Source organism: Vidua macroura, chromosome 28, assembly GCF_024509145.1.
Source record: "Vidua macroura isolate BioBank_ID:100142 chromosome 28, ASM2450914v1, whole genome shotgun sequence".
Taxonomy (NCBI): domain Eukaryota; kingdom Metazoa; phylum Chordata; class Aves; order Passeriformes; family Viduidae; genus Vidua; species Vidua macroura.
In genome coordinates, this window is record NC_071598.1 from 4,562,364 (window position 1) to 4,581,371 (window position 19,008).

At 61.5% G+C, this 19,008-nt stretch overlaps 2 protein-coding genes across 5 annotated transcripts; both read left to right on the top strand.

The window, feature by feature from the left end:
* Positions 1–3,280: 3,280 nt before the first annotated feature.
* Positions 3,281–7,561, top strand: ACTG2 (actin gamma 2, smooth muscle). The gene is made up of 9 exons (XM_054000746.1): positions 3,281–3,331; positions 4,072–4,241; positions 4,327–4,455; positions 4,541–4,651; positions 5,373–5,457; positions 5,527–5,688; positions 5,783–5,974; positions 7,016–7,197; positions 7,303–7,561. The coding sequence occupies exons 2-9, from the start codon at positions 4,116–4,118 to the stop codon at positions 7,444–7,446; spliced, it is 1,131 nt and encodes a 376-aa protein (XP_053856721.1). The 5' UTR covers positions 3,281–3,331; positions 4,072–4,115; the 3' UTR covers positions 7,447–7,561.
* Positions 7,562–8,853: 1,292 nt separating this feature from the next.
* LOC128820177 (deoxyguanosine kinase, mitochondrial-like) lies at positions 8,854–18,703 on the top strand. 4 transcript variants are annotated; one of them, XM_054000741.1, is made up of 8 exons: positions 8,854–8,933; positions 9,755–9,867; positions 10,344–10,573; positions 12,353–12,500; positions 13,766–13,881; positions 14,503–14,602; positions 17,908–18,061; positions 18,330–18,703. In XM_054000741.1, the coding sequence occupies exons 1-7, from the start codon at positions 8,885–8,887 to the stop codon at positions 17,941–17,943; spliced, it is 792 nt and encodes a 263-aa protein (XP_053856716.1). In that variant the 5' UTR covers positions 8,854–8,884; the 3' UTR covers positions 17,944–18,061; positions 18,330–18,703. The 4 variants fall into 4 exon arrangements, with proteins under 4 accessions (XP_053856716.1, XP_053856715.1, XP_053856713.1 ...); XM_054000740.1 differs by lacking the exons at positions 17,908–18,061; positions 18,330–18,703 and adding exons at positions 15,141–15,260; positions 15,364–16,176; XM_054000738.1 differs by lacking the exons at positions 17,908–18,061; positions 18,330–18,703 and adding an exon at positions 15,141–16,176.
* The last annotated feature ends 305 nt before the right edge of the window (positions 18,704–19,008 follow it).

Below are 19,008 nucleotides of genomic sequence, written 5' to 3' on the forward strand. Positions count from 1 at the left end.
CAGTCCCACTCCAAGATGGAATTCCAGAGCTTTGAGCACTTCCCTGCTCCCAGCTCCTGGTACCTGCTGGCCTGTGCACACCCCAGAGCAGCAGCAAGCCTGGCCCAGGAAGCCCGGCCTTGCCAAAGCCGAGCTCAGCCGCTGTGCAGGACCCTCCTGGAGGTGCTTTAGTCGGGTGCCAAGCCCAGAGTTTCTTTGGGGGGAGGGAAGCAGCAGCATTCCAAGGTGGGAGGCAGCTGTGCCAGGCATGCTCCTCATCCCCGCAGGCTGGGATGGTCGGCACATGGGGCAGGGGAGGGGAAGGGGCTGGAGCCGCCTTCCCAGCCGGCGTGCAAACATCCCCGGCACGCCCGGGGCTCTGTCTGGCGCACATGGATGGCATTATCCGCGCTGGATTTTCCTCCCGTGCCGCTCTTTTCTCGTTTTCCCGGAGCTCCCACGTGGGCTGGGGTCTGGCTCGGTGGGATCCGTTCCTTTCTTGCGTGACAAGTGCCGCTTTTCCCCAGTCACTTCTGGGAACAGGCTGGCCCCCGGGGGTGGGAGGGGAGAGAGGGGCCTCGGGGCACCTCTGGGAACTCGTTTTCAGCCCTAATTAATTGAAGCCGTGCTCGGGAGGGGGGTGCAGATTCTGTGGTGCTCATCCCACAGCTCCTCAGCCCGAGGGCTCCCCTGGAGCAGCGTGGGGACACAGAGTGGAAAATCCTGCCTTGCCAAGCAGCAATTCCTTCAGATCTGTGGGGATTTATCCCAGCTCCACATCCCTGCAGCTCTCAGGTGTCAGCTGGCTCCAGGACAGGAGCTGGTGGTACATCACCACTTCTGTGTTGTCCCAGTGACTGACAAACCTTCCCAAGGGAATTTTCCACGTTCCTTGGAGCAGGGAATTCCTCAGGTCACGGCTCGGCTGTCACCTCCCTCCCAGCCCTGCTCCCTGAGCTCCTGTTGCATCCTGGGTTTTGCTCCCAGCCCTGCTCCCTGAGCTCCCAGCCCTGCTCCCAGCTTTTTCATCCCATTTTTTCACCCCAGGTCCCTTGAATCCTTGCTTTGTGTGCCAGTGAATGTCGATATCCAGGCACTGCCGCCGCGTCCCTGCTCTCCAGCTGTGCCAGATGTCACACCTTAAAACCACCCAAACTTGGGCTGGGCTTGGGAGGAGCTGACCGCGAACACAAACCACACTCGGGAGTGATTTATTGGCGGTAACAACGCGGGTCGTGTGTTCTGGGGGGATCCCGCAGGCAGGGAGCGATGCTTATCCCCACCTCAGCAGAGGGAACGCATCCCAATCCCTTTTTTCACGCCTTTGCCCATCCTCAGCAGCATCCCCAGAGGTTCCGGGCGTGAACATTCCCCCCGAGGGCCGGACCTGCACCGGGAGTTCGGAAAGGCGGCGGCCAAGCCGGGCTCGCCCCCTCCTCGTCCCTCGGCTGTGCCGGGGGATGCCTGGCGTTCCTGCGAGCATCCCGGCCCCGCCGGCGGCTGGATCGGCTGCGGGGGCCAAACCTTTCCTTTTTAGGCTGCGCCTGGCTCCCGCTCGGGGCCGGCGGGCAGGGATGATCGGGGATCCCGCGGGGATGATGGGGCAGCCCGGAGCTCCGGAGCTGAGCCGGGCCCGGCGACAGGGATGGGGGCTGCGGCTGCTCCGGGGGCGCTGTGGGGTCTGTGCCTTTGGGAATGTGCCCCTGGCTGGCTTGGGATGGGATTCCAGCTGCTGCCTCCGTCACCCCCTCTTCCCTCCCCCGCTCTGCTGGCTCTGGGGAGAAGTTAATTTTTAAGGGCTTTGGGTTTTTTCCCCAACGTGTCATACACGGCAGCCTCGCCCCTCGGTGATCTCATGTTTGGCGGGGACCCAGCTGGGCCGGGGTGTGAGGTGGCAGCAGGACCCCGAGGCTGGGGCGTGGGGGGACACCAGGGCAGGAGACACATCCAGCCCCTGTGAGATGTTTCACAAGGAAAGGGAACCTGGCAGAGCCAGCCCTGGGGGACCTGGGGCTGTGGATGGACTGGCAGTGCTGGGGACACTGTCCTGCTCTGAGGGGTGACAGCCCAGAGGGGACAGAGCCATCCCTGGGAGACCTGGGGTTGTGGATGGACTGGCAGTGCTGGGGACACACCATGTCCCTGTCCTGCTCTGCAGGTGACAGATGGGACAGAGCCATCCCTGGTGGACTTGGGGCTGTGGATGGACTGGCAGTGCTGGGGACACACCATGTCCCTGTCCTGCTCTGGGGGGTGACAGCCCAGGGCCTATTCCCTCCCTCTGGAACCACAGGGGACACCTGGACCTTTGTGTCCCTTGCCTGTGGTGGCACCCTGCAGTTCCTTGTCACTGCTCCAGTGCTGGGATGTCCCTGCCCCGGGCACAGCTCAGGATCAGCCTGGGCCCACCGTGCCTCAGTTTCCCTCGAGCCCCCCTAGCTCCGGGGGGGTGACTCTGGGGCATCTCTGCTGCCTCCCCCGGGTGCTCCGGGAGACTCCCTGGTGAGGGCCCGTTGTCCTTAAAAAGGCAGGCGGGACTTTGGGAGCCTCTGGTTGGCCTCTGCCAGGGCCAGGGGCCACTGCCAAGGCTCAGCCGCAGGGCTGGGGGCGGCCCCGGCCCCCCCCGGGCTCGGGGACAGCACCCACCGTGTCCCCTGGGGGCTCTGAGCTCATCCCCCCCCTCCAAAATCCCCCCGGGAGGGACCAGAGCCAGGCTCACCCCGAGCGCGGGGTCGGGATTTGGACCCACAAGCCCTGGCCTGGCTCAGGCCGAGGATTTGGGGCACGAGGAGAGCAAAAGCCCAAAAATGGGGGCGGAGAGAGAAACCACGGGGAGAGGCATCCCAGGAGTGCCGGGTGCCAGGGCGGCGGGGGGAAGCGAGGCCGGGAGGAGCCGCTGCGCCGGCCCCGGCGGCTCAGCCCCGTCCCGGCCCCGGGGTGTCCCCGCGGCAGAGCCCCAAAGCCACCTCCACCCGGCTGGGGTCTTCTCCAGGAGCTCCCCAGCAAGCGGAGGCGCTGCCACCTCCTTGTTGCCAGCCCATCGCTTATAAGGACTTGTGTCTCACTTGTTTATGGGAGCGGAGCATAAAAGGAGCGGACTCGTTGCCTCCCAAGCATCCCTGCCATACATTTTCCTACAATAATTAACCATGCCGGGTCCTACCACCGGCCCAAGGTCAATTTAATGAAATAAAACACCTTATATGGCCATATGGCCGACACACCATCACAGAGCCTATTTAGGGTCTTTGTTTAGAGCGGATCCGCCTCTGAGGTTCCTCGGGCTCGCTGGTATTTATACCCACGGCGCATCGGGGCTCGGTCCCAGAGGAAAGGAGCTCTTGCCTCTGTGGTGAGTACTGCCCTGCCCAGCCCTGCTTCCCTTCCTCCTTGGAGGACAGCGAAAACACCCCGGGGGGGGTTTTGGGGTGTCCCAGCATTTATGGGGTGGCCCCAGCTGGGTTTGCCTGCCACGGAGGGGGTGCCAGCCCCGGCACGACCCCGCAGCTGGGGGCCTCGCTGGAGGTGACAAGAGCTGGGCTGAGGCCAAAGCAGGTTGTGCTCTTGCAGAAATCCCTGCAATTTGGGTTTGGTTTTTTTTTTTTTTTTCTTTTTTTTTCTTTTTGGGCTTCTGCAAGGTTTTGCCTGTTTTCCTCTGGGAGCTCATCCTCTGGCACAGGGGGCAGCCCCTGGGAAGGGCAGGTTTTTTTTCCCCCCGTTTTTGGGGAGCGGATGCGAGGTCAGAGCAGCAAAAGGCTGCTGAGACTGAAGCGGATAAGAGGGCATCACCTGGCACCCCCCTGCCCGCTTTTGGGGGTCACCAGCCGGGCACGGCAGCACCGGAGCTCCCCGGGGAGGCTTTGGCACCGATTTTGGCCAAGAAGAAGCTGCAGAAGGATGGAGGAGCAGCACCCACAGGGAACGAGCATCACCCCCCTCCCAGCACCACCACACCGGGCTCGGCCCATGGAGGATTTTAGGGGGCTGCCCATCCCCAAGGACTCCGACACCTCCGACCCCAAATCCGGCAGCAGCAGCGCGGGACGAGCCCCGTCCCCAGCCACTCCATAACCCCCCTTTCCCCCTGGCCAGCTTCTCCCCCAGGTCCCCCCAGCACCGAGCGCTGCCACCCCACCATGTGTGACGAGGAAACCACGGCCCTGGTGTGCGACAACGGCTCCGGCCTCTGCAAGGCCGGCTTCGCCGGCGACGATGCCCCCCGCGCCGTCTTCCCCTCCATCGTGGGGCGGCCCCGGCACCAGGTGGGTACCCGGGGGGCCGGGGGCAGCCCCCAGCCCGATCCACTCACCGGGACGTGGCTAACGAGTCCTCTCTTGCTGGCACTAGGGCGTCATGGTGGGCATGGGGCAGAAGGACAGCTACGTGGGCGACGAGGCGCAGAGCAAGAGGGGCATCCTCACACTCAAGTACCCCATCGAGCACGGCATCATCACCAACTGGGATGACATGGAGAAGGTGAGGCCCTGGCGGGGCGGGGAGCGGGGTCGGGCCTGCCCTCCCTTCGGGGTGGTGACACGCCAGCTCTCTCTGCCCGCCTTAGATCTGGCACCACTCCTTCTACAACGAGCTGCGCGTGGCCCCCGAGGAGCACCCGACCCTGCTCACCGAGGCACCCCTCAACCCCAAGGCCAACCGGGAGAAGATGACCCAGGTAGGGCCTGGGAGATGACCCCTGGATGGGGCTGGACCCTCCAAAACCGCAGGAAGGGCTGGGGGATTTGGGGGTTTTGTGGGGTGCGGGATAATGGCAGAGATCCCAGTGGGAAGTTCCTGTGCCTGATGGCCCCGGGGGTCTCTCGGCAGCACGTGGACCTGCAGGAGTTGCCCCACCACGTGTTCCCCACACCGTGCACAGCCCCACGTGGCTCTGTGCTCTGTGGTGACCCACATTTCCATGCCATCCCTTGACCCATGGGCTCCCCACTCTGCACAGCCCCACGTGGCTCTGTGCTCTGTGGTGACCCACGTTTCTGTGCCATCCCTTGACCCACGAGCTCCCCACACCACTCTCCACCCCACGTGGCTCTGTGATCTGTGGTGACCCACGTTTCTGTGCCATCCCTTGACCCACGGGCTCCCCACACCACTCTCCACCCCACGTGCTCTGTGTGATGTGGTGACCCACATTTCCATGCCATCCCTTGACCCACGTCTCCACCTCTTGGCCCACCTTTTCCCACCACCCACGTGCTTCCCTCCCTGTCCTCTGTGCCCCACAACGCCACCGTCCCCCCGTTCCTCCGTGCCCCACAACCACCTGCGTGCTCTCCCACGCCGTGCCCCGACCCCAGGAAGGCACAGGGGTGGGGTGGGGCGTGCTGGCGACCCCCGTGCCCACCCCTCACCCCCTGGCGCATCCTCTCCCCTCCCAGATCATGTTTGAAACCTTCAACGTCCCCGCCATGTACGTCGCCATCCAAGCCGTGCTCTCCCTCTACGCCTCCGGCCGCACCACCGGTGAGTAGGGGACCGTGGGTGTCAGGGACCGGCGTGGAGCGTCCCCCCTCACCTTGCCCCCTGCGCCAGGCATCGTGCTGGACTCCGGGGACGGCGTCACCCACAACGTGCCCATCTACGAGGGCTACGCCCTGCCCCACGCCATCATGCGCCTGGACCTGGCGGGCCGCGACCTCACTGACTACCTCATGAAGATCCTCACCGAGAGGGGCTACTCCTTCGTCACCACCGGTACGGGCCCGGCGGGGCGGGGCTGGGCACGGGGACACCGTGGTGCCACCGCCGGGACGCCGGCTTGAGCCTCTCCCGCCGCCGTGTCCCGCAGCCGAGCGGGAAATCGTGCGCGACATCAAGGAGAAGCTGTGCTACGTGGCGCTGGACTTCGAGAACGAGATGGCCACGGCCGCCTCCTCCTCCTCGCTGGAGAAGAGCTACGAGCTGCCCGACGGGCAGGTCATCACCATCGGCAACGAGCGCTTCCGCTGCCCCGAGACCCTGTTCCAGCCCTCCTTCATCGGTGAGCCCGCCCCTGTGCCCCCAGACCCTGTTCCAGTGCCCCCAGACCCTCCTCCAGTGCCCCCAGACCCTCCTCCAGTGCCCCTGTGCCCCCAGACCCTGTTCCAGTGCCCCCAGACCCTCCTCCAGTGCCCCTGTGCCCCCAGACCCTGTTCCAGCCCTCCTTCATCGGTGAGCCCGCCCCTGTGCCCCCAGACCCTGTTCCAGTGCCCCCAGACCCTCCTCCAGTGCCCCTGTGCCCCCAGACCCTGTTCCAGTGCCCCCCGTGCCCCCAGACTCTCCTCCAGTGCCCCCAGACCCTGTTCCAGCCCTCCTTCATCAGTGAGCCCACCCCTGGTGCCCCCAGACCCTCCTCCAGTGCCCTCAGCGTCCCCAGACCCTGTTCCAGTGCCCCCAGTGCCCCTGGTGCCCCTAGATCATCCTCCAGTGTCCCCAGACCCTGTTCCAGTGCCCCCAGACCCTGTTCCAGCCGTCCTTCATTGGTGAGCCCGCCCCCGGTGCCCCCAGACCCTCCTCCAGTGCCCCCAGACCCTGTTCCAGCCCTCCTTCATTGGTGAGGCCACCCCCGGTGCCCCCGGACCCTCCTCCAGTGCACCCGCTGCCCCCAGACCCTTTTCCAGTGCTCCCAGTGCCCCCAGAACCTGTTCCAGTGGCCCCAGACCCTGTTCCAGTGCCCCCAGACCCTTTTCCAGCTCTCCTTCATACCCTGTTCCAGGCCCCAGTGTCCCCAGACCCCCCCTCCAGTGTCCCCAGACCCTGAGCCCGCCCCCAGTGTCCCCAGACCCTCCTCCAGCCCTCCTTCATGGCTGAGTCCACCCCCAGTTCCCCCTGGGAGGGGCTGCCCCCCTCCCCACCAGCAGACAAGCAGAAAATGCCCCTTTGGCCGTCTCCCAGCTCCCGTGCCTGCCCCACGGGGTTGTGCTGGGGCTCCCCACAAGCCCTTGGCACCGCCAGCACCGGGCCAGACCCCCGGGGCTCTTCTGGGGAGCCCTGGGGAGGCACAGGCAGCGCACGGCGAGGTGACGGCCCCGTGCCACGGCAGGCATGGAGTCGGCCGGCATCCACGAGACGACCTACAACTCCATCATGAAGTGCGACATCGACATCCGCAAGGACCTGTACGCCAACAACGTCCTGTCCGGGGGCACCACCATGTACCCGGGCATCGCCGACCGCATGCAGAAGGAGATCACCGCGCTGGCCCCCAGCACCATGAAGATCAAAGTAGGCTTTGGCTGACCGAATTGGGTGCAGGCCTGCCAGCACCCCGAGCCCCCTCCCGCTGTGGGGTTTCTCGTGGGGTGACCCTACAGGCCGCTGTCTCCGCAGATCATCGCCCCGCCGGAGCGCAAGTACTCGGTGTGGATCGGCGGCTCCATCCTGGCCTCCCTCTCCACCTTCCAGCAGATGTGGATCAGCAAACCCGAGTACGACGAGGCCGGACCCTCCATCGTCCACCGAAAATGCTTCTAAGCCCCCTCCCCGCCCCGCGGGGGGCCCCCCGTGCCCAGGCTGGGGTGCCCCGCTCCCCCCCGGACCCCGCTGCTCCTCGCCACCACCTGCTGCGCATTAAAAAGCCTTTTCTCCAGCTCGGCGGCTTCCCTGGGAGGGCTGGGGCTGGGGGGCACTGGGGGGGCTCGGGGGGATGGGGGGGACAAGCCCTGACCTCACCTTGGTGCCCATGTCCTGCTGATGGCCTTGATGTCCCCAACCCCACGGCAATGCCCTCGACCCCATCTTGGTGACCCCAACCCTACAATGATGCCCTTGACCCCATCTTGGTGACCCCAACCCTACAATGATGCCCTCAACCCCATATTGGGGACCCCTGATGGGTCCCCAATATGCCTCAACCCCATGTTGGTGACCGTGACCCCATGGCAATGCCCTTGACCCCATCTTGGTGACCCCAACCCTACAATGATGCCTCAACCCCATGTTGGTGACCCCAACCCTGCGATGGTGCCCTCAACCCCATATTGGTGACCTCTGATGATGCTCTCAACCCCATGTTGGTGACCCCAAACCCTGCAATGGTGCTCTTGACCCCATCTTGGTGACCCCAAAGTGGTGTTGGTGCCCCTGACCCTTTGCTGATGCCCCCAGCCATCGATACCCTCAGCCTCCCCATGGTGTCCCCAGCCCCACATTGATGCCACCCTCAGGGGGTGCCCCCAACCCCATTTCAATGCCCCTGACCCTGAGCTGGTGACCCCAATCCCACATCGGGGACCTCAACCACATGTCTGTGCCCTTGACCCCACACCCTTGACCCCAAACTCCTGTTGGAGACCCCAATTTTGTATAGGTGACCCCAATGTTGTTTTGGTGACCCCAACCCCCTGATGGAGACCCCAATGTTGTTTTGGTGACCAAACCCCCTGTTGGAGACCCCAATGTGATTTTGGTGACCCCAATGTTGTTTTGGTGACCCCAACGCCCTGTTGGAGACCCCAGTTTTGTATTGGTGACCCCAATGTGGTTTTGGTGACCCCAACCCCCTGTTGATGTCTGTGGCCCCATGCTGGGGACCACAACACCCTGCTGGTGACCCCAATTTTGTATTGGTCACCCCAATGTGGTTTTGGCCACCCCAATGTGGTTTTGGTGACCCCCTACCCCATTTTGGTGCCCTTCACCCTTTGTTGGTGCCCCCGACCCCCCCCCTTTTTTGTGCCCCACCCCCCTCCCCTGCCCCCCCGCATTGCCCGGGCGCTCCGTGGACAGCGCCTCGTTTGCATAAATTACCATATCGCCCCCGGTCCCCCCTCCACTCCGTTCCTCCCCGCCCCCGCTGTTTCCGCCTCCGCCCCGCCCACTTCCCGCGCGGTGACGTCACGGGGCGGTGGCGCGCGCAGCTGATTACCATCTCATTAGCATGTGACGCGGGGAGGCGGAAGCGGTGGCGGCCATGGGGCGGTGCGGGGCCCCCCTGCGCCTGGCCCTGGAGGGGAACATCGGTACCGGGGGGAGCCGGGCGGGAGGATTCGGGGTGCGCTGGGAGCGGGGCGTTGACTCCGGAGCTAATGGCTGTAATTATCTTAATTAGCGCCGCTGGGGGAGCGGACACAGCCTCTGTGTCTGCCCCTCCCGAATCTCCCAGCTGCTGGGAGTCGGGAGGGGGGACACAGAGGCTGTCCCCGGGTCAGGGACAGCCAGGCTCAGCCCAGGTTCTCGGGGCTCGGGTTGGAGTCGGCCACGCTCACCCCGCACTCCCAGGAGCCGGCAAGGGGCACCCCCAGATTTGCCCGGTAGCCACAGTGGGGAAAGGCCAGGTTCACCCCAGTATTTGCGAGATTTGGGGTGGGGGGACCCCCAGACTCAGCCCGGGTCCTGAGGGGGACACTCAGGCTCACCCCAGGTTCCCAGGAGCGGGAATGGGGGGACCCAGGCGCACCCCACATTCCTGGGAGTGGGGATGGACACCCAGGCTCACCCTGGGGTTTGGGCAGGGGGGCACCCAGGCTCACCCCGTGTTTCTGGGGTTTGCTGGGGGGACGCCCCACATTCCCAGAGTGCTGAGCTGGGGGACACCGAGGCTCACCCCACTTCCCTTGGGGGCACCCAGGCTCAGCCCACATCCCTTAGGGCCAGGACTGGGGACACCAAGGCTCACCCCACATCCCCAGGCTCACCCCACATCCCTCAGGGCCAGGGTTGGGGGTACCCAGGCTCACCCCACATCCCCAGGTGCCAGGGTTGGGGGCACCCAGGCTCACCCCACATCCCCAGGCTCACCCCACGTCCCGGGGCTGACCCCGCTCTCCCTCCTGTCCCGCAGCCGTGGGGAAATCGACCTTCCTGAAGCTGCTGGGTGCCACCTTCCCGCGGTGGCACCTGGTGACAGAGCCCGTGGCGCAGTGGCGCAAGGTGCCGGCCCCTGGCACTGCCCAGGTGAGGATCCCGGCCACACCCCGGCCCTGTCCGTGCCACCCCTCACCCCGAATGTCCCCACGGGTTCCCAGGGGCTGTGCCACCTGCTGCCACCCCAAATGTCCCTGCAGGTGCCCAGAGGTGCTGCCACCCCCTGCTGCCACCCAAATGTCCCTGCAGGTGCCCAGAGGTGCTGCCACCCAAATGTCCCTGCAGGTGCCTGTGGGCTGTGCCACCTGCTGCCACCCCAAATGTCCCTGCAGGTGTCTGTGGGCTGTGCCACCTGCTGCTACCCCAAATGTCCCTGCAGGTGTCTGTGGGCTGTGCCACCTGCTGCCACCCCCAAATGTCCCTGCAGGTGTCTGTGGGCTGTGCCACCTGCTGCTACCCCCAAATGTCCCCGCAGGTGTCCGGGGGTGCTGCCACCCCTCACCCCAAATGTCCCCACAGGTTCCCAGGGGCTCTGCCAACCTGCTGCCACCCAAATGTCCCTGCAGGTGCCCAGAGGTGCTGCCACCTCACCCCGAATGTCCCTGCAGGTGCCCGGGGGCTCTGCCAACCTGCTGCAGCTGATGTACCAGGAGCCTGCCCGCTGGTCCTTCACCTTCCAGACCTTCTCGTGCCTCAGTCGCCTCAAGGCCGCGCTGGAGCCGCCGGGCGGGGCCGGGGGCACCCCCAGGACCCCCCAGCCCGTCAGGGTCTTCGAGCGCTCGGTGTTCAGTGACAGGTACCCGAAGGGGGGTGCCAGGGGGGTGCTATGGGGTGCCAGGGGTGCTATGGGTGCCATGGGGTGCTGTGGAGTACTATGGAGTGCTATGGGTGCCATGAGGTGCCGTGGGCACCATGGGGTGCCATGGGGTGCTATGGAGTGCCATGGGGTGCTATAGGTGCCATGGGATGCCATGGGGTGTTATGGGTGCCAGGGGGTGCTATGGGTGCCATGGGGTACTATGAGGTGCCAGGAGGTGCCATGGGTGCTATGGAGTGCCATGGGGTGCTATAGGTGCCATGGGGTGTTATGGGTGCTATGGAGTGCCATGGGGTGCCATGAGGTGCTGTGGGGTGCCAGGGGGTGCTATGGGTGCCATGGGGCGCCATGGAGTGCCATGGCTGCTATGGGGTGCCATGGGGTGCTATGGGTGCCATGGGTTCCATGGGTGCTATGGGTGCCAGGGGGTGCCATGGGGTGCCAGGGGTTCTATGGGTGCCATGGGGTGCTATGGGTGCCATGGGGTGCCATGGGTGCCATGAGGTGCCATGGGGTGCCATGGCTGCCATGGGGTGCCATGGGGTGCCATGGGGTGCCAGGGGTGCCATGGGTGGGCAGTCTGTGCCCAGGGGTGCCCAGAGGGATGTTTAATGGCAGAAATGGCATTTTGGGGTCATTTGGGGGTGCCCCGTGAAGCCCTGTGGGTGATGCCAGGCTCGGTGGGCACTATTTTATATATACATTGTATGTACATATTATATATATATATATATATATATATATATATATATATATATATATATATTTTCAATACATATTTTACATATATATAGTTTATAATTTTATGTATTATATAATAGATATACTTTGTATATATTTTATATAAAACATATTTTATACGCACCCAGGAGGAGCACCTGCAGCTCCTCACTTTTATATATATATTTTTATATATTTTTTTTATATTTTTAATATATTTATACATATATATATTTTATATTTTTTACATTTTAATATATATTTGATATATAATATATATATACACATTTTATATTTATTTTATATAAAACATATTTTATACACACCCCATAGAAGCACCTGTAGCTCCTCACTCTTGTTTACATTTTATATATATTTTATATTTTTTTAATGTTTTTCATATGTATTTTTAAGATATATTCTATATAATATATAATAGGTATAGTTAGTATATATTATTTTTAAAACATATTTCATACCCACCCTGGAAGAGCACATGCAGCTCCTCTTGGGTGCCAAAAAAAAACCAAAAAAGCCCCCAGAAAACCTCCAAAAAACCCTCCAAAAAAACCCAAAAAAACAACAACAAAAAAAAAAACCCCAAAAAACCAAACAAAAAAAAACCCAAAATGAAAAAAAAAACAAAAAAAACCGCCCAAAAAAACACAAAAAAACCCGCAAAAAAAACCACAACCCCCCCCAAGAAAACAAAAAAACCAAAAAAACCCAAAACGAAAACCCCCCCAAAAAAAACCCCCAAAACCCCCCAAAAAAACCCAAAAAACCCACAAAAAAAACCCACAAAAAACTCAAAAAAACCCACAAAAAACCCACCAAAAAACCCACAAAAAAACCCAAAAAACACCCCAAAAAACCCCAAAAAACCCCGAAGAAAACCCCCAATAAAACTCCAAATAAAACCCCCAAAAAACCAAAGAAAAACTCAAAAAAAAAAAAACCAAAAAAGCCCCAAAAACCCCCAAAAGCCGCGCGGGGGGCCCGGGCGGTGCCCGCTGCCCTCCCGCCCTCCCTGCCCAGGTACGTCTTTGCCAAGCACCTGTTCGAGGCCGGGCACCTGCAGCCCCTGGAGTGGGCGGTGTACCAGGAGTGGCACGACTTCCTGCTGGCACACCTGGGGCCCCGCGCCGCCCCCCACGCCTTCCTCTACCTGCGCGCCACGCCCCAGGTGGGCACCGGGCACACCTGGTGGGCACCGGGCACACCTGGAGCCCCCAACGTGGGGTTTCACCTCAAATCGAGCTGTGTTCCCGTGGGAATGGGGTGGGTTTGGGGTGAGTTTTAGGTGGGTTTAGGGTGAGTTTTAGGTGGAATTAGGATGGGTTTTGGGTGGGTTTAGGGGTGGACTTTAGGTGGTTTAGGGTGGGTTTTGGGGCGGGTTTAGGGTGGGTTATAGGTGGGTTTTGGGGTGGTTTTAGGGTGGGTTTACAGTGGGTGTTAGGGTGTTTTTAGGGTGGGGTTTAGGGTGGGTTATAGGTGGGTTTTAGGGTGGGTTTTGGGGTGGTTTTAGGGTGGGTTTACAGTGGGTTTTGGGGTAGGTTATAGGTGGTGTTAGGGTGTTTTTAAGGTGGGGTTTAGGGTGGGTTATAGGTGGGTTTTAGAGTGGGTTTAAGGTGGGGTTTAGGTTGGATATTAGGGTGTTTTTGGGATGGGTTTTAGGGTGGGTTTATGGTGGGGTTTAGGGTGGGGTTTACGTTGGGTGTCAGGGTGTTTTTAGGGTGGATTTTGGGGTGGGTTTACAGTGGTGTTTAGGTTGGGTGTTAGGGTGGGTTTAGGGGTGGGCTTTAGGTGGTTTAGGGTGGGTTTTGGGGTAGGTTTAGGATGGCTTTAGGGTGGGTTATAGGTGCATTTTAGGGTGGGTGTTAGGGTGTGTTTTAGGGTGGGTTTACAGAGGGGTTTAGGTTGGGTGTTAGGGTGCTTTTGGGGTGGATTTTGGGGTGGTTTTCTTGCTGGCACACCTGGGGCCCCGCGCCACCCCCCACGCCTTCCTCTACCTGCATGCCACGCCCCAGGTGGGCACCGGGCACACCTGGTGGGCACCGGGCACAACTGGAGCCCCCGACATGCCCGAACCGCGGGGTTCCACCTCAAATCGGCGCCCCGCAGGAGCTGTGTGGGGTGCACTGTGTTCCCGTGGGTTTAGGGTGGTTTTAGGTGGGTCTTAGGGTGGGTTTCAGGATGGATTTAAGGTGATTTTTAGGTGGATTTAGGATGGGTTTGCAGTGGGTTTAGGGTGGGTTTTGAGGTGGGATTTGGGGTGGGTTATAGGGTAGGTCTTAGGATAGGTTTAGGGTTGGTTTTAGGGTGGCTTTTTGGTGGGTTTTAGGTTTTTATATATATAATATATAAAACTTTATATTTATATTTATGCATCTTTTATCCCCATTTACCCTTTCATAAAACACTTTCCAAAGGGTGGAATTTCTTTTTCAGACGTGCCTGGAGCGGCTGCGGCGGCGGGCGAGGAGCGAGGAGAGCGGCATCCAGCTAGGCTACCTGAGGCAGCTCCATGGCCAGCATGAGCTCTGGCTGGTGGCCAGGGCCACCGAGTGAGTCCTGATGTGTGCCCAGCTTTGGGGTCACCCCAAACCCCGGGTTTTGGGGTTTTTTTTGGGGTTTCAGTCCAGGTTTTGGGGTTTTCTTAGTGTTTCACCCCTCCCAGGAGTGTGGGATCCAGCTGGGCTACCTGAGGCAGCTCTGTGGCCAGCACGAACTCTGGCTGGTGGCCAGGGCCACCGAGTGAATCCTGATGCTTGCCCAGCTTTGGGGTCACCCCAGGTTTTGGGGGTGTTTTAGGGTTTAACCCCTCCCAGGAGTGTGGGATCCAGCTGGGCTACCTGAGGGAGCTCCATGACCAGCACTCATGGCCATTCTGACTGGTGGCCAGGGCCACCGAGTGAGTCCTGCTGTGTGCCCAGCTTTGGGGTGACCCAAATGCCGGGTTTTGGGGTTTTTTTTGGGGTTTCAGCCCAGGTTTTGGGGTCTTTTTGGTGTTTCACCCCTCCCAGGAGTGTGGGATCCAGCTGGGCTACCTGAGGCAGCTCCGTGGCCAGCACGAGCTCTGGCTGGTGACCGGGGCCACCGAGTGAGTCCCCTTGCGTGCCCAGCTTTGGGGTACCCCCAGGTTTTGGGGTATTTTGGGGTCTCAGCCCTCGCTGTCCCTCGCGCAGGATCGGCTTCGCGGCGGCGCGGCGCGCGCCCGTCCTGCTGCTGGACGCGGAGCAGGACTTTGAGCACAACACGGCGCGGCAGGGCCAGCTCATGGCACAGGTGGGTGCCACAGGTGGGGTGGGTGGCACAGCCCCGGTGGGTTCCTGGTGCCACCAGAGCCAGGGTAGGGTGGCTCCCAGGGGGTTTAAACCTCACCTGTGCCAGGGCCGTGCTGGTGCCAGCCTTGCACAGTCCTGGTGCCCTCCCAGTGCTATCCCAGTACCACCCCAGTGCCACCCCAGTCCATTCCTACACCATCCCAGTGCCACCCCAGTGCCACCCCAGTCCATTCCTACACCATCCCAGTTCCACCCCTGCCCCATCCCATTCCATCCCTGCCCTGTCCCAGTGCCATCGCAGTGCCACCCCTACCCCATCTGAGTTCCATCCCATTTCCATGCTGGTCCCACCTGTGCCCCATCCCTGCCCCATCCCAGTGCCATCCCAGTCCATTCCTACACCATCCTGGTGCCACCCCAGTGCCATCGTGGTGCCACCCCTGCCCCATCCCAGTGCCATCCCAGCCCCACGCCGGTGCCATCGTGGTGCCACCTGTGCCCCATCGCGGTGCCACCCCTCAGCCAGGCTGTCCTTGCAGGTGGAGGCCTTTGTGACGTCCCTGAGTGCCCGCCCTCCCCCCTCTGCCACCCCATCCCGACCCCCCTGGCACCGGACAAGGGGCGGCGTCCGCATGAAGACCCCGAGGAGAGGGGACACGGTCCTGAGGAGAGGGACACAGTCCTGGGGAGAGGGACACGGTCCTGAGGACAAGGGACATGATCCTGAGGAGAGGGGACATGGTCCTGAGGAGAGGGACACAGTCCTGGGGAGAGGGGACACCATCCTGAGGAGAGGGACACGGTCCTGAGGAGAGGGACACGATCCCGAGGAGAGGGACACGATCCCAAGGACATGGGAGACAATCCTGAGGACAGGGGACACAACTCAAAGGGCAGGGGACACCATCCTGAGGAGAGGGACATGACCCCAGGGACAGGGGACATGACCCCAAGGACAGGGGACACAATCCTAAGGACAGGGCACACCATCCTGAGGACAGGGCACACCGTCCTGAGGAGAGGGACACGATCCCAAGGACAAGGGACACAATCCCAAAGAGAGGGGACACTATCCCAAGGACAAGGGACACAATCTTGAGGACAGGGGACACCATCCTGAGGACAGGGGACATGATCCTGAGGAGAGGGACACGATCCTAAGGACAGGGGACACAATCCCGAGGACAGGGAACATGATCCCAAGGACAAGGGACACGATCCCAAGGACAAGGGACACAATCATTAGGACAGGGGACACAATCCTGAGGACAAGGGACACGATCCTAAGGACAAGGGACGCAATCTCAAGGACAGGGGACACGATCCCAAGGACAGGGGACATGTCCTGGTCCCTGTTGTCCCCCAGCCCTGTCCCGGCCAGGGCCTGGAGCTCTGTGGGGTTTTGGGGTCGGGGGGCTCCCCGTGCCCCCGTCCTTGCTGGGCCCCCGCCTCTGTTTAGGGTGGATTTTCTGCAGAGTTCCCATGAAAATCCCACTGGAATTTCCCCCCAAGCCCCGTCATTGTTATTTTATATTTCAATTTTTTCCCCTTAAATTAAGATGGAATCAATGAGGAGCTGCTCTGTGTCTCGGGGTGACCCTGAGGGGACACGGGGGGACACGGTGGGACATTGTTCCCCCAGTTTTGGGGTCTTGTGACGGGGGGATGGCAGTGCCCCATGGGTTTGGGGGAAAACCAAGGGGATTTGGGGGAAAACCAAGGGGATTTGGCACCTAAAAGGGGGTGGGGGATGGTGCTTGGCCTGGTGTGAGACCCTACAAAACACAGGGGAGCGGGATTGGGGTGGGGATTTGGGATTTGGGGGCTGTGGGGTGGGATATGGGGCAGGGAGTGGGGGAATCTGGGTAGGGGGATTTGGGAGCTGTGGGGTGGGATAGGGGGGAATCTGGCATAGGGGGGATTTGGGGGGCTGTGGGGTGGGATATGGGGCAGGGAGTGGGGGAATCTGGGGTAAAGGGGATTTGGGAAACTGTGGGGTGGGACATAGGGGAATCTGGTGTAGGGGGGATTTTTGGGACTGTAGAACAGGATATAGGCGGGGTGGAAATCTGGGCTGCCACCCCTTGGGATTTCCCCCGGTGACCCTACGGCACCACAGAGCGAGACCCGCGCAGACCCCGCCACCGACCCTACAAAAACAGCACCACCAACACCAGAGGACTCGCAGCTGACGGCCCCACAAACCCGACAGGGTCGCGCTGCCCCCCACCCCACAACAATCCTACAGAAACAGCCCGGCACACCCCCGCGCTCAGCCACCCTACAGCAACAAAACCCTACAAAACTCCCACCCCCCTTTCTCCCCGTTACCCCCAAATCCCCCGGTGTTTGCGCCCTCCCCGTTACCCCCAGGGTTCCCCCCATTCCCGTTTCCCCCCAGAGTTCCCCCCCTCCCCGTTACCCCCAAACCCCCGAGGTTCCCCCCATTCCCGTTCTCCCCGTTCCCCCCAAACCCTCGGGGTTCGCCCCCATTCCCGTTACCCCCTGGGTTCGCCCCCTCCCCGTTCCCCCCAAACCCCCTGGGGTTCTCCCCCATCCCCGTTACCCCCAGACCCCTCGGAGTTCCCCCCCTCCCCGTTACTCCCGGGGTTCTTCCCCTCCCCGTTACCCCCCAGAGTTCCCCCCCTCCCTGCTTCCCCCAAACCCCCGGGGTTCGCCCCCATCCCCACTTCCCCGTTACCCCCGGGGTTCGCCCCCTCCCCGTCACCCCCGAGCCCCCGGAGCCCCCCGGGCTCCCGGCGGGTCCCCCCGAGCGGGCGCTGCAGAACAAAGGAAGCAGCAGAGCGGCGGCGGCGGCAGCAACGTGCGGCGGCTCCGCGGGTCCCCTCGGGGTGCCGGCGACATCCCGAGCCCCTCGGGGTCCCCGCCACCCCCCGCCGCCGGCAGCGCGCTCAGCCCCGCCGACCCCCGTTGCCGAAGAGGGGGGCGAACCCCTATTTTTTTAATAATTTTTTTTTTTTTTGCCGGTAAATGCGGTTTTTTCCCCTGTGGAAATTCGGGGATTTGAGGGAGGTGGAAAGTTGCCGGTGCGCGGCTGAAGTTGGGAAGTTTTGCGGAGCCGGAGGTGGAGGGGAAGGAGTAAAAAAAGGGGGGGGAGGGAAGGAGAGAAAAGGAAAATGGGGTTGGAAGAAACAAGGGGTGGGATTACAAGCGGCGGGGCAGCACCCCGGTTTTGGGGGGAGGGGGGGTTATGGGGCGGGAGGGGTGGGGAGACAGCGGGGCCGCCCCCCCCCCCCCGGGGGTGGAAGTTAAAACTCGGGGTGACCCGCGGCTCTGTCCCCGCAGAACTCGGCGGTGTCCCCGCGCCGGGGGACACGGTGACCCCGCCATGTCCCTGTCGCCGGGCAGGGGGCTCCGCCAGCCCGGGCCGGCCGCCCCCCCCGGCGGGGGGAAGCCCCGAAATCTGACGGAGATGGAGATGGAGAGGCTCCGCAGGGAGGTGAGCGATCCCCAGCTCCCCCAAACCCCGTTCCCCCCCCGCCCCCCCCCCTCGTCCCCGCAGCTTTTTGGGGTGATTTGTGACCCCTTTGTCGCGTCACCGTCACTCGGAGGGGGCTGGTGGGGGTGGGCAGGGAAAGCCCCTCCTTGGTCGGTGGCTGGGTTTGGTTTTTTGAGGGTATTTCCGTGGGAAATGGGACTTTCTACTGCCTTAAAGGCCACTTTGATGCCTTAAAACCCCCCAAAAGAAAAAAAAAAAAACATTTCAGCTAGTCCCTGGGGCATCCCCAAAGCAGCGCCGCGGGACGGGTGGAACAAAACGCACCTTTAACCCGAATTCCTTGGAATTTCTCTCAAAACGTCGCACGGAACCCACCCGGGTGCCCCCCAAAAAGAAAGGGGGTGCCAAGGGAAGGGAAGGCAGAGCCGTGCCCGGGGGGAGCATCTCGGAGCTAACAAGTTGCGGCGTTTTCTTCACCCCAAAAAAATTCCAACGCCTTCCCTCGGCGCTTCTGGTCTGACCGGCCGGGGTGGTTGTAACCGGGATTTCACATTTTGTGCCCACGCAAAAAAGGGGGGGCTGCTCCAGCTTGGGGGGGGGGGGTCCTCCAGCGTTGGAGGGAGAAACGTTGATTTTTCCTGCTTTTCCCCCTTAAAAAAAAAAAAAAAAAAAAACCAAAAAAAAAAAAACAAACAAATTTGGAGATGCTTTGCTTTTTTTTTGTTTTTGTTTTTTGTGTGTGCTCTCGGGGTGTGAGCGCCTCCGAAGTGGACCCGGGGGGGGTTTTCCGTGGGAGGGTGGCATGGGGTGGCGAGGAGCTTGGCACAGGTGGCCCGGCGAGGCAGGGCGAGGACTTTGCCCTTGGCAAAACACCGAAAAGCGGCGCTGGGGGTTTGTCCGCGGCGCTTTTCCAGGCAGGACAGGGGGGAAAAATAGGATTTTTTTTG

Coding starts and splice junctions, on each gene's coding strand:
- ACTG2 (XM_054000746.1), top strand. CDS start 4,116: ATGTGTGACGAGGAAACCACGGCCCTGGTGTGCGACAACGGCTCCGGC. Junction 5,458..5,526: donor CGCCTCCGGCCGCACCACCG/GTGAGTAGGGGA, acceptor CCCCTGCGCCAG/GCATCGTGCTGGACTCCGGG. Junction 5,975..7,015: donor GTTCCAGCCCTCCTTCATCG/GTGAGCCCGCCC, acceptor GTGCCACGGCAG/GCATGGAGTCGGCCGGCATC.
- LOC128820177 (XM_054000738.1), top strand. CDS start 8,885: ATGGGGCGGTGCGGGGCCCCCCTGCGCCTGGCCCTGGAGGGGAACATC. Junction 10,574..12,352: donor CGCTCGGTGTTCAGTGACAG/GTACCCGAAGGG, acceptor CTCCCTGCCCAG/GTACGTCTTTGCCAAGCACC. Junction 13,882..14,502: donor CTGGTGGCCAGGGCCACCGA/GTGAGTCCTGAT, acceptor TCCCTCGCGCAG/GATCGGCTTCGCGGCGGCGC.